This window comes from Periplaneta americana, chromosome 1 (genome assembly GCF_040183065.1).
Source record: "Periplaneta americana isolate PAMFEO1 chromosome 1, P.americana_PAMFEO1_priV1, whole genome shotgun sequence".
Lineage (NCBI taxonomy): Eukaryota > Metazoa > Arthropoda > Insecta > Blattodea > Blattidae > Periplaneta > Periplaneta americana.
In genome coordinates, this window is record NC_091117.1 from 34,468,581 (window position 1) to 34,484,972 (window position 16,392).

Sequence of the window (16,392 nt, forward strand, 5' to 3'; positions counted from 1 at the left end):
TCCGCCTCCCTCCATAGGTGTTATGCACGTTGCAGGTTATACAGCGGCTCGGCGCACGATCGCATTTTCGCCGCGGCTGGTCTACAGCAATGAACAATCACTTGTGGCGATAAATTCCACTTTCATTCCTTTGTTTACTAGGGCTCTCGTCTTGGTTGAAACAGACTTTAATACTGAGCACACTATCCCTCAGAAGTCGCAAAACTCTCCCCCAACGAGAATGTGAGTCCTTGTGGATATCTTAAACGCGAAACCATCAATCCATCCGGAACCCGACCCATTCGACTGTGTAATAAAAATGACCTTAATAAAAGCTGCCCGGCTCGTAACGACACACAGCAGTAAGAAATGCCGTGACTTTCAATCTAACGTAAGGTTTGACTTTTATTAAACTCTACATCAACCGTGGCGAAAATGTGATCGTGCGCAGAGTCGCTGTGTAACCTGCAACCTGCATAGCACCTATGGAGGGAGGCGGACACCCAAAGGGGAAGTGAAGCAACTGTCTGACTTATTAACGGATTTTCATTTTCCTTACGTCAAACACTTAAACATAATTTTATACAGTATAAGGTTACAAACTAATGTTTAGTACGTGTAACGAAGAAAGAAATGAATAAGAAAACATAGGGCACATTATCACAACCTAAAATTAACTGTCTTCAGAATGTCTCTGCGACAGAGTTTCAAAATCAGGAATTATGTCACTTACTGCCAGTCGTAGTTGATCACGAATGTATTTGTCTATCAGTCGTGATCTAAATTTGGTTTTTACTATTTTCATTGTTGAAAATAATTTTTCACAAACGTAAGTTGTAGCGAACCTGGATTCAACAGAGCAAGTGAAAGAACGAAGCTTCGGATATTTATTTTTTGGCAAAGATTTGAAAAGTTCAACATTTGTCAAGTCCTTAATCTAGCTTTCATTTAACATCACATTGTAAATCTGTGAGCTAACCGCATTATTCGTACATCTGCTGAAAAAGGATCGACGTACAGAGATGATGATGATGATGATGATGATGATAATGGTAATAATAATAATAATAATAATAATAATAATAATACGAGTACTTAACCTTTTAATGTTTCATGAGTGACATGTAGTATAATGCCGTTTTATGTTATACAACCGTTTTCATCATAATACTTGTGAACAAATTATACATTTAATATTCTCATCATATTGGCAGCAAAAAATGCGTCTTCCCATCCTACTTGAAATTGTTTTTGTAGAGGAACATGGTTTCAAGAGAGACATTGGACGATACGCCACTCGCACGTCAGAGACAAATACAAATAGAACGGAGTTTGACTCCAGTGAGTGAGAGGGTGGGGTTGGGAGAGGTAGGAAGCAAGATAAATTCATAGCTATCATTGCGAGCCACAATGTGCTCGCGACTCACATTTTCACTAGGGCTGCTCTACATACAAGTAACATTGAATAAAATAAAGCAGAAAGAGTACCTACGAAAACAAAATAAACAAATGTAACTAAAATTCATTAGTTAAAATAAAAAAATTAATAAATTAACATAAAAAGTAACAATTTTACTATGTTTAATGAAATAAAAATATTAAATACGTATATTAAAAAAATTAAAATCAAGAATCTAAATTGAAGGCAAGATTTTTTAGTAAATTACCAAATATACAAACATAAAGAGGTTGTCATATGAGTGACAGTATAACATCTCATTGTTATGTTTAGTGCGTTTCAAAACAACTCAATATCCACCGCTGTGGAGAAAAGGTTAGCATGCCTGATCGTGAAACGAGCGGGCCCGAGTTCAAATTCGGGTTGAGATAAGTTACCTGGTTGAGGATTTTTCCGGAGTTTTCTCTCAACACATTACGAGCAAATGCTGGGTAACTTTCGGCGCTGGACTCTGGACTCATTTCGCTGGCATTATCACCTTCATATCATTCAGACGCTAGGTAAACTTAGTAGTTGATAAAGCGTCGTAAAGTAACCAATAAAAAATCAACTCAGACCGGCACAATATGATGAAAATTTTACCAAAACATGAAATATGGAAACATGAAATAAGTATTCCAATGACTATTACATTTTTACTACATCATACTACTTTTGACCAATAAAACGATATGGAACGACGTATTTCAATCAATCACGGCTGCTTATCCTACAATTTTTATCAGCCCCCTAACATTTGTTTGTTTGTATCATCTCCCTAGCATTTGTTTCTTTGTTTGCCAACATTGTACTTTCAATAATCGTACCTTTCAAAATTATCCATGTTTATTTCATCATCCTTAATAAAAACTTTTCTATCATTTATCTTGTTTATATTATTTAGGTTATGCTATAGCTTCTGCTGTATGAGATTATCGATAGTCACGTATCACAGACTGGTTAATATATATTGATAATTGAAGTGGAATGCAATTGTTTTAATAAAAATTAAACTGAAACCAACAAAACCCTCTTGACTAGTAATCGTCCATAGAGTTCAATGAAGATTATATAGTTGGCACAACTGGTAACAAAGAGAACAGCTCATCGTAACACACTACTGCCATCTAGCGGAATATTTGTAATGATGAGATGGTACGATAATACATTTTGAAGATAGTTTAGTATTTTAGTAAGTCAATTAATATTTTATTGTATTAGAGTAAGCTTACTTTATTTCTTCTAATCTTCCTATACTTTCTTCTAATCGTGTATTAGTCAATTAAATCCCACTCGAGTTTTGATTTTCTCTAGATAAATCAAAACCTTAGTGAGATTACTGTAGATAAAAATCTTCGTTCCTAAACCATTTGGGGCAGGTTTACATCATTATTTACAAAATAAACCTCTAGGAATTAATAGTTTTATCTGCATTATATGCTACGTAATGAATCTGTATAAATAATAGTTTGTTGGCACCATAAAATGTAAGAATTATACCTACATACACAGTTTTCTGCCTAAAATCAGGTCTTTCACTGCAAACCCAGCATTATTCAATCTTTCCTATTTTCCGCCTTCCTCTTAGTCCCCGCATAGAATTCATATCTTATCACCTAATACATTCTTCTGCCCCGAACTTTTCTCCCGTTCACCATTCCTTCCAGTGCATCCTTCAGTAGGCAGTGTCTTCTCAGTCAACTTTTTTTCTCTTCCTGATCAGTTTCAGTAGCGATACTATTATTAATTAATCCTATAGCTTCAAAATCCCCTCTATCCACTTTCACAAATTGATGGATTTTAACAGCAACTGGTGACAAATAGAAGGCATTTTCAACCTAACAATGACTTTCTAACAAACCTTTTGCTTTAAATTTAGTGGATTTTTTAATTCAAACTGTATAAATCATTAGAAATCATTCTTAGCAAGCAATATGTGGGCATAAGTAAATTATGAACAAAATGGTCTTTAGAGGGTTTTGAGTCTAGAGGATTCAATTTCCTTACCTACTCTTTCTAGCCACAGCTTCTCTATTTCAGACGCTCCATTATGCAAGAACTAGATAACTATTTATTCCCCCCTCTGAATCCATAGGTCCTCTGGAAACAAAAATTGGAAAGCTAAATATACACCATCTCTGTATCAATAAATAATTTTAATGTTTTTGAAACTCCAATAGTTCCTTTTTTGTATTATAAAAAATTTTGTAGAAAATTTTCAGCCGGATAGCGTTTATATGATAATTCAAAACATACTTAAGATATCTTAATAACTTAATGAAACTTTCTATGCGTGTGAAGTTCTCTCATGTGTACAATATATAGTAAAATCTTTAAAATAGAATGAACAGTTTATTTTTTAAATAATATTGATAAAAATTTTTGAAAAGAAATTAGTATAAAACTTTTTTTCACATTGGGGAATTTAATTGAAGTGAATTTTATTATGGCAGGCAGAGTAACTATCTCATGCCCCCATGTTATGTTGCTACCAGTGCACTTCATTAGAACCAGGTACCCAGCTTCGAAGCCGTTAGCCCTGTGAACTTACAGTATATTTATTTTCCCCTTTATCATATTATAGGATTATCTAAGAAATTAGCAAGTATATAACAAAACCAAAAAACATATATATATATTTAAAAATAACATGTTAGAGATTTTACTGTATGTTGTAGACATGTTTATTATAAACAGATCGAAAGAACAATTACATCAAAATTAAGATATTTGAGTAAATCATCATTCAAACGCTGCCCGGCTGAAAAAAAATTCTTAAACATTTTTTATAATTAAAAATAGTAACTACTGGGTTTTCAAAAACATTAAAATTATTTATTGATGTACAGATAGTCTATATTAGGCATGTTAATTTTTGTTTTCATAGGATCTATAGATTCTGTGGAAAAAAAAAGTTGAAATATAATAAATTTATACTGGCGAAAGATGTACGTCCCTCCTTAAAATACATCTTATACTTTATTTTCATGTGTACTATATGTGTGTGCTATTATAAAGCCTTATACATAATGGATTCTGCAAGATGTACTGTAAGATAAACGAGTCTGGAGCGTGAAAACTCAGGAACTGCTTACACCAGCAGCAGCCAAGATTAGGGAAATGAGGTGCGTTGCGCCATACTGTGGGCACATGTCAGGAAGATATGCTCAATCGGTCGCCATAACAACACGAAGAAAGGGAACAAAAAGTTGAACATCAATCATGACGCAACCAGACTTATTTGAATAATAGCTCAAAACACTACAACAAGAGCAATACGAGTACATTATCCAAGCACGTGGCCACACGGTGTTCCACAAACAACGCGATACAAAGTAGCCTAGTTCGTCTATTCAAGAATGCATTTCGAAATCATGGCTTTCACATACTTAATCGCGGCGTTATTTGACGACTGCTAGTATTTATTTACTCGTATTTCAACGATAATTTTCAGCTTCTTCTCGTTGCTTTCTCCTCTTTCCCGACTTCTCTTCTCCAGCCACCTCCTCTCATCGTCCATTACTTGTCAATTTTAGTTTTCTTCTCGTCCTTCCCTTTTGCTCTTTATTTCTTCCTCCGTCCCTCTCTCGTTCCCCCTTTCTTCATCTCATTCCCTAGTTCTATTCTCTTTCTTTGATGCCTTTATCTCATCTCGCCATCTACTCTTCTTCCCTTTACTTTTCTTCGTCCCATACTCCGCTCGTCCCTTCTCCTACTCCTCCCCATTGCCCCCCTCCTCTCATTCCCTCTCCTCCACCACTTCGTCCATCAAATCTCTAGCCTTTCTTTCCCGTCTTCTTCTCTTCTAGTCGCCTTCTCTCTCATCCTTCCTTTGTCCCGTTGTCCTACTCTTTCTTCTTCCTCTCTTTCGCCTTCTCTTCCTCTAGTCCCTTCCTTCTCCCAGCCCTTCCTTTCTCCTACACTCCACATTTCCTTCTCCTTCAGTTCCCTTCTTCTTGTCCACCTTCTTGTGATTCTCCTCTCATCCCTATCTTCTACTCCTCCCCTCCTTACACCTCCCTTAAACCTCATACTTCTCTCTTTCTCTCTTTTTTCGCCTCCTTCTGATCCTCCTCTCAGCCAGACCTCCTCCTAAACTCCTTCCTTACTCCTTCCCTCGTCACCTCTTTCTCCTCTAATTTCCATTGTCTCTCCTTCTTTTCGTCTTCATCTGATCCTTCCCTCATCCCAATATTCTTCTACTCCTCCTTCCTTACACCTCCCCTCATTTTCTCCCTCTTTCTTTCCCCATTAGCCCCTTTCTTCTTCCTGCCTCCTCCTGATCCGTCCTTCATTCCGATGTTCTTCTGCTCCTCCTCCTTTACTCCTTCCCCTATCTCCTCCTTCTCTAGTTCCCCTTTTCTCTTCTCTTCAGCTTTTTCTCATCCTTCCCTTATTTCGAACTTCTTCTACTCTTCTTCCTTACTCCTCTCTCTCACCATTTCTTTCTCTAATCCCCTTTTCCTTCTCTTTTCGTCTCTTGATTCTCCCCTCTCCCGAACTTCTTCCTTATTCCTCTCATCATCTCATCCGCATTCCGGCACACCGGCGACGCTGATATAACCTCTTCAGTTGCGAGCGTCGTTAAATAAACCATAATTTAATTTTTTCTCCTCTTCCTTCTATAATTCAATTTTTCTTCTCTTTTCCCGCCTCCTTCCGATCGTCCCTTTATCCCGATCTTTTCCTACTCATCCTCCTTCCTTCTTCCTCACTCATATATTATCTATTCTCCTATTAGTCTCTTTTTTTCTCTCCTTGTTGCCTCTTGATCCTCCCCTCATCCCAATCTTCTTCTCCTTCCCGTTGTTCTTTTCTTTTCGTCCTACACTCGTTATAATTTGTCTCCTCCTTTCGTCGTAATCCCCACAAGTACTGGCTTCCGGATCTTATGCTAATCCTGAATTTGATCGTTTTCCAATATGTGCACTAAACAAACACGCGTCGGCATTCCCGTGACATGAGCCAACACGACGGAAGGCTTCCTCCTAAACAAACACAGGGTATCATATTGACAACCAACAAACATCTATGCCCTACACCAGAACTGGGCAGCAAGAGCGGATTCTACTCTCTCACGGGGAGCCATATGATTTCTCTTCATCCCCTTTCTTCCCGGCCGAACACCGCGCAACGTTGATTCAGAACGGATGAATATTAAGCGTCCCCGTTTAGAGACTGGTTCCGCTCCCGATGCCCAGCTCTGTCCTACACGGAATACGAACCAACGAACTTTGCTTCCATGTGAAAAGCTGAGCTTTAGCTTTCGCGCTACAAATATTATTCCAATATTATTAGCATTTCGATAATACAGGGAAATGGCGCTTTATTCACCAAAATCTCGCAGAAAGTGCCCAGTATAAAACCCTGCTCTTGAAACCGACAATAAAATAAACTACAACTTGAAAATTGCCAGAGACTATGAAGTTTACTCTATATTTCTGATAACTGCTTAACTTTACTAAATATGGCCGAGTCTATGGCTCAGACCTACCGCGCTGGCCTTGTATCCGGACGGCTCGGGTTCGACCCGGTCTAGGTTGCGATAAAATTTTTGGCAGAGAAAGCAGATTTTTCAGAAGGTTTTGACGCAGAATTATGTCTTTCTCCGCATTAGGTATGGGAAGCTAACTTGGGAATTACAGGTCACATAAAGATTCAACACCTTCTCCCTTTGCTCTTGTCTTATGTTATTACGCAACATGTATTCTGAATTCAACATTCAGCCACCGGCGTAGCTCAGTCGGCTGAGGCGCTTGCCTGCAGGTTCGGAGTTGCGCTCGGACGTGGGTTCGTTTCCCACTTGGGCTGATTACCTGGTTGAGTTTTTCCGATGTTTTCCCCCCAACCGTAAGGCGAAAGTCTGGTAATCTATGGCGAATCCTCGGCCTCGTCTCGCCAAACATCATCTCGCTAACACGAACCTCATCGACGCTAAATAACCTAATACCGGTAGTTGATACAGCGTCGTTAAATAACCAAGCAAAAATATCCATATACTAATACAAGAAGATTTAGGATAATCTCTGTGGTAGCACTTATGGTCCTTAATCTATCACCAAGAACGCCTGCCCATACGTTGATTGAGAATCGGTGCTGATGCCTTGTTTCTTCAACTGCATGGGGATTTTCATCAGCCTACACATGCTGATTACCAAAATTCACAACACCATCTCTGCTGAACCCCGCTCATATCCGTATCCGAACTTTTGTTTTCAGTATTCCTTGCGACGTATCAGTATTCCATGCCAGGGGTGTCAAGTACGATTATCTGGTAGCCTGCTGTATTGTAGGGCAGAAAAATGCATTGCCATAAATGGATGTCACATTAAGCACCTCTTATGAACAAGTGTTCAGATCTCAGAAAATATATGTTGTTTATTAGATTTTTTTTCTTGTTTTGCTGCATACTAGCACCTCCTAAAATATTGGATACTTTTTTTTTAACACCCTGTATACACTATGAAACGTTTCATATAAAACAATTTATCCCGTAAAGAAAGCAATAACGAGCAAAATTTTACTAAACATTTTTTTTTTTAAATATTTCAAAGAATAACACCCTGAAATTAATGGCATTACTTAAGGTTTACTCGATTGTATAATCTGTGTATTTTTGCTATTCTGTGTAAATTTGTAAATTCTAATATGAATCAGAATGTTAAATAATAATTCTCATTCTCATCCTATTCATCCTTAAATCTACGCTTTCTGAGACTTATGCCGTTCTTAAAGACATTGTTAAACGTTCGAATATTCCGAACAACACTCTGATAAAGCTATTCTCCCTTCTCGTAACAACACTGAACCACAGTCTACTATATACAGTCACGAAGCTTGAGTTTTGAGGATGCTAGAAACAATAGACTGTGACGGTACTATTTTGCATTGCCTGTAATGAGGCGATATTAGCGATCCTAATGGTGAGCAACTACCTAATGTTTGCATATTTGCTACGTATTGAGCTTCGCGACTGTATATACTAGACTGTGACTGAACACGGTGCAGCTGAGGTGGGTGAGGTTACAGTGCTCACAGTACATGGCGTCTTGGATTCAGTTTCGTACCTTCCGGGACGTACCCGACAGTAGGGTTTTGGAGACAAGAGTCAAATGAAACATCCACTCAAATGCCGGTTCCTGGAAGCTGTTTCTTGAACGTTACAGTTCGGATTTGTACCAATTTTTGTATTTCATCTTTCATTTACTATACCTACTCATGTACGAACTAAGTGACGAATTCAGAAAGTTCCTTTGCAATTCAGGTTACAACAGATTTACAGATTTAGTTAGCCTAGTCGTTTTTATAATTATTGTGTATGTTTACATCATGCTTACGAGGGGGGGGCAGACATTCTCACATTTGTATTTCAACATTCCGTGTTACTAGATTGGCACATTAAGTAAGTTTTGTGCACGACTAACACTGCTGTGGGAATTTGTTCTAATTACTACTACGTAAATAAGGATATCGGTCCTGTAAATCAAAGTTGTTCAACATCAGAGGAAAAGGTAGAATCGGGATGGTGACACATTCTTTCTCATTAAACTTCTCACGCGTTTCGTTACAATTCAGTAGGCTAACTTCTGAATGATATCAATGTTTACACTTAATTTTCTTAAATTATTATTTGGAAGACATTCAGATATTCCCAACAGTAATAAATTTCGCTTATCAGACATAAGTATGTAATTAACTTTGCACTGGTTTACACAAAACTTCTACACATACATTTGATCATTTTTTATTTTGCTTTTATTATATTTATAAAAATTCGGCATTTGGAATTGACATAAATAACGAAACGTATTAGTCAATTATTATAATGATGCTCACCACTTAGATTCTGAGGTTTATACGGGCATAACAGCATTCTCACTATTTGTTGTTGTAATCCCTTTAACAATACAGAAATTAGAGGCAGTCGCTTCTTCTGTTTGCAAGTACTTTTTTATTGAAGTAGAACCACAGTCTAGTATATACAGTCACGAAGCTCAATACGTAGTAAATATGCATCCATAGATAGTTGCTAACCTCTAGGATCGCTACTATCGCCTCATCACAGACAATGCGAAATAATTCCTGCACAGTCTATTGTTCCTAGTACCCTCACAACTCAAGCTTCGTGACTGAATATACTAGACTGTGGTAGAACGACGTCTTTTCTCTCATTAGCTATGAGGGTGGTAAGTTGGGAATTCACAGCCACATAAAAATGCAACCTCTCTCTCAGCTACAAGGAGAACAAGGGGATGGACGAACAAGGTGAATACAACGTGAGAGAACAAGAAGAACAGGGGGAATACAAAGCGAGCCAGAGGAATACAAGGAGAACAAGGGAAAGACGAGAAGGACAAGGGGAAGATGAAGAGAACAAGAAGAAAACAAGGGGAACAACGGGAAGATAAGTAGAACAAAGCAAAGACGAGGAAAACACGGGGAAGACAAGGAGACGAGGAGAAGATAAGGAGAATACAAAGAGAACAAGGGAATGGTAAGGAAAACAGAGGGAATACAAAGAAAACAAGGGGGATACAAGGAGAAAATGGGCAATACAAGGAGAAAAAGAGGAATATAAAAAAGAGGACAAGAGAAATACAAGGAGAACAAGAGAAATACAAGAAGAGCAAGGGGATTACAAGAGAACAACTGGAACACAAGGAGAACATGAGGAATACAAAAAGAACAAGGGTAATACAAGGAGAACAAGGGCAATACAAGAAGAACAAGGGGATTACAAGAGAACAACTGGAATACAAGGATAACAAGAGGAATACAAGAAGAACAAGGGTAATACAAGGATAACAAGGGCAATACAAGAAGAACAAGGGGATTACAAGAGAACAACTGGAATACAAGGATAACAAGAGGAATACAAGAAGAACAAGGGTAATGCAAGGATAACAAGGGCAATACAAGAAGAACAAGGGGATTACAAGAGAACAACTGGAACACAAGGATAACAAGAGGAATGCAAGAAGAACAAGGGTAATACAAGGATAACAAGGGCAATACAAGAAGAACAAGGGGATTACAAGAGAACAACTGGAACACAAGGATAACAAGAGGAATACAAGAAGAACAAGGGTAATACAAGGATAAGACAAAGAGAACAGAAAGGGAATACAAAGAAAAGACAAGAGGAATATAAGGTGAAAACAAGGGGAATACAAGGAGAATACAACGGGGGAATCAGAGGAATAAGAGGAGAACAAGGGGAAGACGAGAACAATGGGAACACAAAGAAACCAGGGGAAGACGAGGAGAACAAGGGGAAAACAAAGCAAGGGGAATTCGAGAACAATAGGAAAAGAGAAAAAAAGATAAGGCGAGAAAAACAAGGGGAAGGTAAGGACAACAAGGGGAAGATGAGAAGAAACGGGGGAAGGCGAGGAGAACAAGGAGCAGGAGAGAACAACGGAAAGACTAGGAGAACAAGGAGAAGACTAGGAGTACATGGGGAGGACGAGGAGAACAAGGGGAAGGCGAGGAGAACAATGAAAAACTAGGAGAACAAGGGAAAGACGAGAAGAACAAGAACAAGACGAAGAGAAAGAGGCGTAGTCTTGAAGAAAAAGTCGAAGACGAGGAGAACAAGGGGAAGACAAGAAAAACACAACCTCGTTTCATTTCTCGTACTACCCACTTGTAGTTCCACGTGAAGATATGCAGCATAGTAAAGCTCTGCACTTGTAGATATTTTTATTCTAATGGAACGTTAACAATTAACATAATTATAAACTTTTTACTAAATCTAATAAATTCTGCTTGGAGAGTTGTTTTGGAGAGTACTGGACATGTTTTAGGTGTTTTCTATCCTTATGTTCCCTTACATTACAAAGACTACAGTGTAGATGTGGTAAGTTTCCGATGAGGTGTAGACGTTTCTAGGTTGTGCGCTGTAATGATGCGGAAGGTAGCAACTGCTTCGTTTCTTGGCTTATTAGGCATGGTGTTTATACTGTCTGTCTTGTGAAAGCTAGACGAATTCTTTCATATGAAGATCTGCAGGTTTTCTTAATTCTAGCTTTTATTGCATTGTATGATGCTGTGCATCTCTGAGAGCTCTTTTATTTCTTTGCCTTTTACTGATAGCCCATGCCCAATTAGACAGCAGTGACCAGGCATTCACTACAGAATTGTTCTTTTGCAGAGACTGAAATAACAGGCGGAATTTTGTATTTTTAGGGCTTTTAGGTAATTTTTAGTGCTTTATTTTACAACGCTTTATCAACTGCTGTGGTTATCTAGCGTCTGAATGATAGGAAGGTGATAAATCCCAGCGAAATGAGTCCAGGGTCCAGCACCGAAAGTTACCCAGCTCTTAATGGGTTGAGGAAAGACCCCGGAAAAAAACCTCAACCAAGTAACATAGCATTTGAACTCGAGCTCGCTTTTTCACTATCAGGCATACTATCCGTTACTCCATAGCGATGGACTTTATGTAAATCACATGCTATGGCCTGAATTGCAGGTTTTGAATCAATTACTATGGCACAGTTCTTGAATTTGTCTGTTTACATAAAGCTGTTCTCTCAAGTGAAGTGGGTAGGCATTAGACACGCACGCACACACACACACATAGAGCTGTTCTAATGCTATTTTAACAGTTTTGATTTCTGCATCGAAGGAGATGGAATGGAATTTTCGGGAGGAAGATATATAACCCACCACTGCAACCTTTTACGATCTATCGCGCTAATCCTCAAGCAAAGCGCATTCCCAACCCACACCGGCTGACTACACTAAGGTTCGCTGTATACACAGTTTCGAGCAGGCGACCTCACTCGTCCCTAGGCCAGCGCATCGGAGATTCTTTCGACTTCTCTTGCAATATGGATTTTGATAAATTTACAACGAAAGGTAAACACAATTATATGTTACCCATAATAGCAACAATTAATTTATGTTAATGTTGCCCAAATGATACTAACTCGTCTGGCCCTTTTGTTTGTTTACTAAAGTAACATAAAAAGTCACAACAAAATAATGAAGACGGATAGGTAAACGGCCTAATCCATGGACTGATGATGATGATGATGATGATGATGATGATGATGATGATGATGATGATGATAATAGGAAAGGAAATCGTCTGACAATAGCCTACTTGAAATTTAGCGTCATTATGTTTTTTTTTAGAAAAACCCGGGCGATGAAACCGGGTAACTGAAAAGTGTAACACCAGTTAAACTTGCGGTAACTCAAAAAACAAAAGGCGGATGGTATGATAGTGAATGCTATACGTAAAATGACCAAAAAGTAAACATCTGTATGGAGGTATACAATATATTATAGCTATATTTATTTACATTTGTAATATTTTAACAATTAGCATTATTTATTATTTAGTACAGTAAGTAGGAATGCCAAAGTCCCTATCCCAGCACTCAGATCCTATAGGGCCGTATTCATAGACATTCTTAGCGCGGGCTTCCGGTGGATGATCAGCGAACTAACGTGTTTCGTATTCATAAACCAGTGTTAGCGATATGATATGATATGAATCCTGTACAAGTAATCAGTCGATAGCCGGGGCTAGTTTAGCACGCTCGTAGCACGGGCTAGCGAAATGTTTATGCATAGCACCCATAATATTTAAGATAGACCTAAACATGCTATGTATAAAATCTGTATAAAGTTGAAGCTTTGTAAATATGGTTTCAGATTTGAAGTAGGACCAATGGTTTAGAAATTATAAGCTCTTACAACAATAAAGACCATAGGAAGTTGTTTACCAGCTACAATGTTATCCTAATAAATATCTATTATAGACGTACTTTAAGAATAACTCACAACTAATTCAAATTAAAGTGAATTTTCAATTGTGAAGGATATGTTGCGTTTGGAAGTAAATCCCGAAAAGACAAAGTATATAATTATGTCTCGTGACCAGAATATTGTACGAAATGAAAATATAAAAATTGGAGATTTATCCTTCGAAGAGGTGGAAAAATTCAAATATCTTGGAGCAACAGTAACAAATATAAATGACACTCGGGATGAAATTAAACGCAGAATAAATATGGGAAATGCGTGTTATTATTCGGTTGAGAAGCACTTATCATCCAGTCTGCTGTCCAAAAATCTGAAAGTTAGAATTTATGAAACAGTTATATTACTGGTTCTTCTGTATGGTTGTGAAACTTGGACTCTCACTCTGAGAGAGGAACATAGGTTCAGGGTGTTTGAGAATAAGGTGCTAAGGAAAATATTTGGGGCTAAGCGGGATGAAGTTACAGGAGAATGGAGAAAGTTACACAACACAGAACTGCACGCATTGTATTCTTCACCTGACATAATTAGGAACATTAAATCCAGACGTTTGAGATGGGCAGGGCATGTAGCACGTATGGGCGAATCCAGAAATGCATATAGAGTGTTAGTTGGGAGACCGGAGGGAAAAAGACCTTTAGGGAGGCCGAGACGTAGATGGGAGGATAATATTAAAATGGATTTGAGGGAGGTGGGATATGATGATAGAGACTGGATTAATCTTGCACGGGATAGGGACCGCTGGCGGGCTTATGTGAGGGCGGCAATGAACCTTCGGGTTCCTTAAAAGACATTTGTAAGTAAGTAAGTAAGTAAGTAAGTAAGAAGGATATGTTGCAATGGAAATCAACGTTGGTAATAAAAGACAATATAAAGAGTAAAAAAAATGACATATTTCACTGCCGAAAAGTAATTTTAATATACCATAAGACGTAAATCGTAAAATTCTTCGGAATAAAGCTTCCACTGCCAACTTTTAGTTAAAACTATTCATAAAAATAAATAAAATGTCTTATATACAGCCTACTCGCTGAATATGAACGAAAGCCATTCAATAGTTTAGAATAAATCGCTTTACTTAGGCAGACAGCACGCCCAAAACCATTTTACGATATCAGAAATGTTAAAAAGGTCTTAATTTCGCGAAGATATGGAAATGTCTCGTAGTACGACAATAATTTTATTATGTTTTATACTTCATATAATAAGAAAGTGAAAACAAATTCAACTTTTGTAAAAATCTTAATATTCGTAAATTCAAACGTATTAATGACAATATAGTTAACATAAAAGTTGTGAAATTCATGGTGATGCGATTGAAATAAATGCAATTATCGCTTAATCCATCCTCAAAATAAATTGTTTACCAACAAATTATCGGCCGACGTCGAAGATAAACAAAAACAAATTAATGTTTTGAAAAAAAATCGGAGAAAACAGAAGATAAACAAATACAAACGTAAACAAATAAATAAAGTGACGGCAGCCACCGTGGAAACAGTGCTTGTTGTCCGCTTGTTTTACAGCTATTAAAACTTTCCCTGTTGTATCATTAACGAGAAGTAATTGACGGTAACACTCACCCCGGGATGAGGCAACCTTCTGTCTGCGAGAGGAAGGCAGCCCGCTCCTTCGGCGTCACATCCAGGAACATTACGTCATGCAGCGCACCTTACTATGGCTGCAACTGGACTGAGGAACGAGCGAGTTGTCCGCTGGGGGCGCGACGACGCTACCGCGATGACAGCGACGCCACATGATACGATCGCCGACAACAGACAACGACACACCTGGAAAGCGCCTCATTCACGATGAGATCTGCACTGAGACATGTTGTAAGCATGGCAATCACGATACAAAGCTCAACGCCAATTTGATGTCGTCTGGATCACTGTCATCAAACTTCGATACCGGTACCGCGCTTTCTTGTAGCGTGTTACCAACACTCATTCACTATGTAGACAGATCGGGAATTTTGAAAGGAGTTTCTGGACATGTAGGCTATCTGTCTTCATTGTTTATGGCAGCGTTTCTCAAACTTTTTTGAAGTGGGGACCACTTTTTTAAGTCAGAACAGTTCTACGGACCAACTTACTCTTGTTCCTTTCGAAAGCAAATTTATAATTTTATAGCCTATTTTAATACCAGTATACTTATATTTTAAAATATAATTAATTAATTATAATACTTTTGTAATTATATTTTTTGTAGCCAATCACAAGTAACTTATAACAAATTCTGTGCATTGTTAATTCATCGCTTGCCTGTTAGCAGTTAGTTGTTTGAAATTCTTCTTATGTGGTACACGCTAGTAGTTGTCTATGTATCTGTTAAATACTGCCCATTATAAATAATGGAAAACTGGCTTCGAACCGGATCTTTGAAAAGAAAGGAACATGATTATACGCTTCACTTAGGCAGTGCTAATAGTTCAGAAGCTGTGTGTGAAAAGATATATTAATTAGAGTGCTATTATAGAAATATCTAGTTCTACTAGTAGCTATTCAAAGAAAAAATACTTTCGTAAACATAACAAGAGTTATTTGAAACTTGGATTTACTTGGTGTGGCAATGAGAGTGAACCAAAACCTCGGTGCGTTGTTTGTTACGAAGTACTTTCAAACGACTGTATGAAACCCGCGAAATTGAAATAGCATCAATACATGAATAAGTTCGGTACTTTGGTCCTCTGTTATGAATTCGGGTGGTCCCTGGCTGTGTTACAGGCTCAGCACAAGATATGCAGAGAAAAGACGAGAAACGCCACGTTCATAGTGCTTTAAATCCCTCTTTTGTTGCTGAGAGTAGAGTGGGAAGTGGGTAGACGGGTAGCGTAAGAAATTTAATAAAATATTAGTACTGGGAGAAAAAATGAAAGGCGATTGCCAAGTGTCATTTCCAAAGTCTGAGATTTTCAGCTATAGTGTGATAGGCAATTCGTTTGAATTTTATTTTTTCTTCTGTCTTTTTTGAAGGACCATAAGGACAGAACTCGAGGACCACAGGTGGTCCGCGGACCATAGTTTGAGAAACGCTGGTTTATGGGATTCTAAGGTCGAAAGACTACTCACATGGACAACTTCGTGACGTAACAACAAATCTGGTTGGCAAGTGCAAGGAAAGATGCCCCAGTGCGGATCGTATTGTTTTTTAAATTGGTTATTTTACGACGCTTTATCAACTGCTGGTGTCATCTAGCG

The 16,392-nt window shown here is 38.1% G+C and overlaps 1 protein-coding gene across 1 annotated transcript in view; it reads right to left on the reverse strand.

Annotated features, from left to right (window-relative positions):
• LOC138694470 (ciliary microtubule inner protein 2B-like) overlaps positions 1 to 14,928 on the reverse strand; it is a 164,583-nt gene extending 149,655 nt beyond the window's left edge. The window contains exon 1 of the mRNA XM_069818227.1: positions 14,776 to 14,928. Within this exon, the coding sequence (XP_069674328.1) occupies positions 14,776 to 14,846 (71 nt within the window). The 5' untranslated portion in view covers positions 14,847 to 14,928. The remainder of the gene's footprint in view (positions 1 to 14,775) is intronic.
• Between the last annotated feature and the right edge of the window lie 1,464 nt (positions 14,929 to 16,392).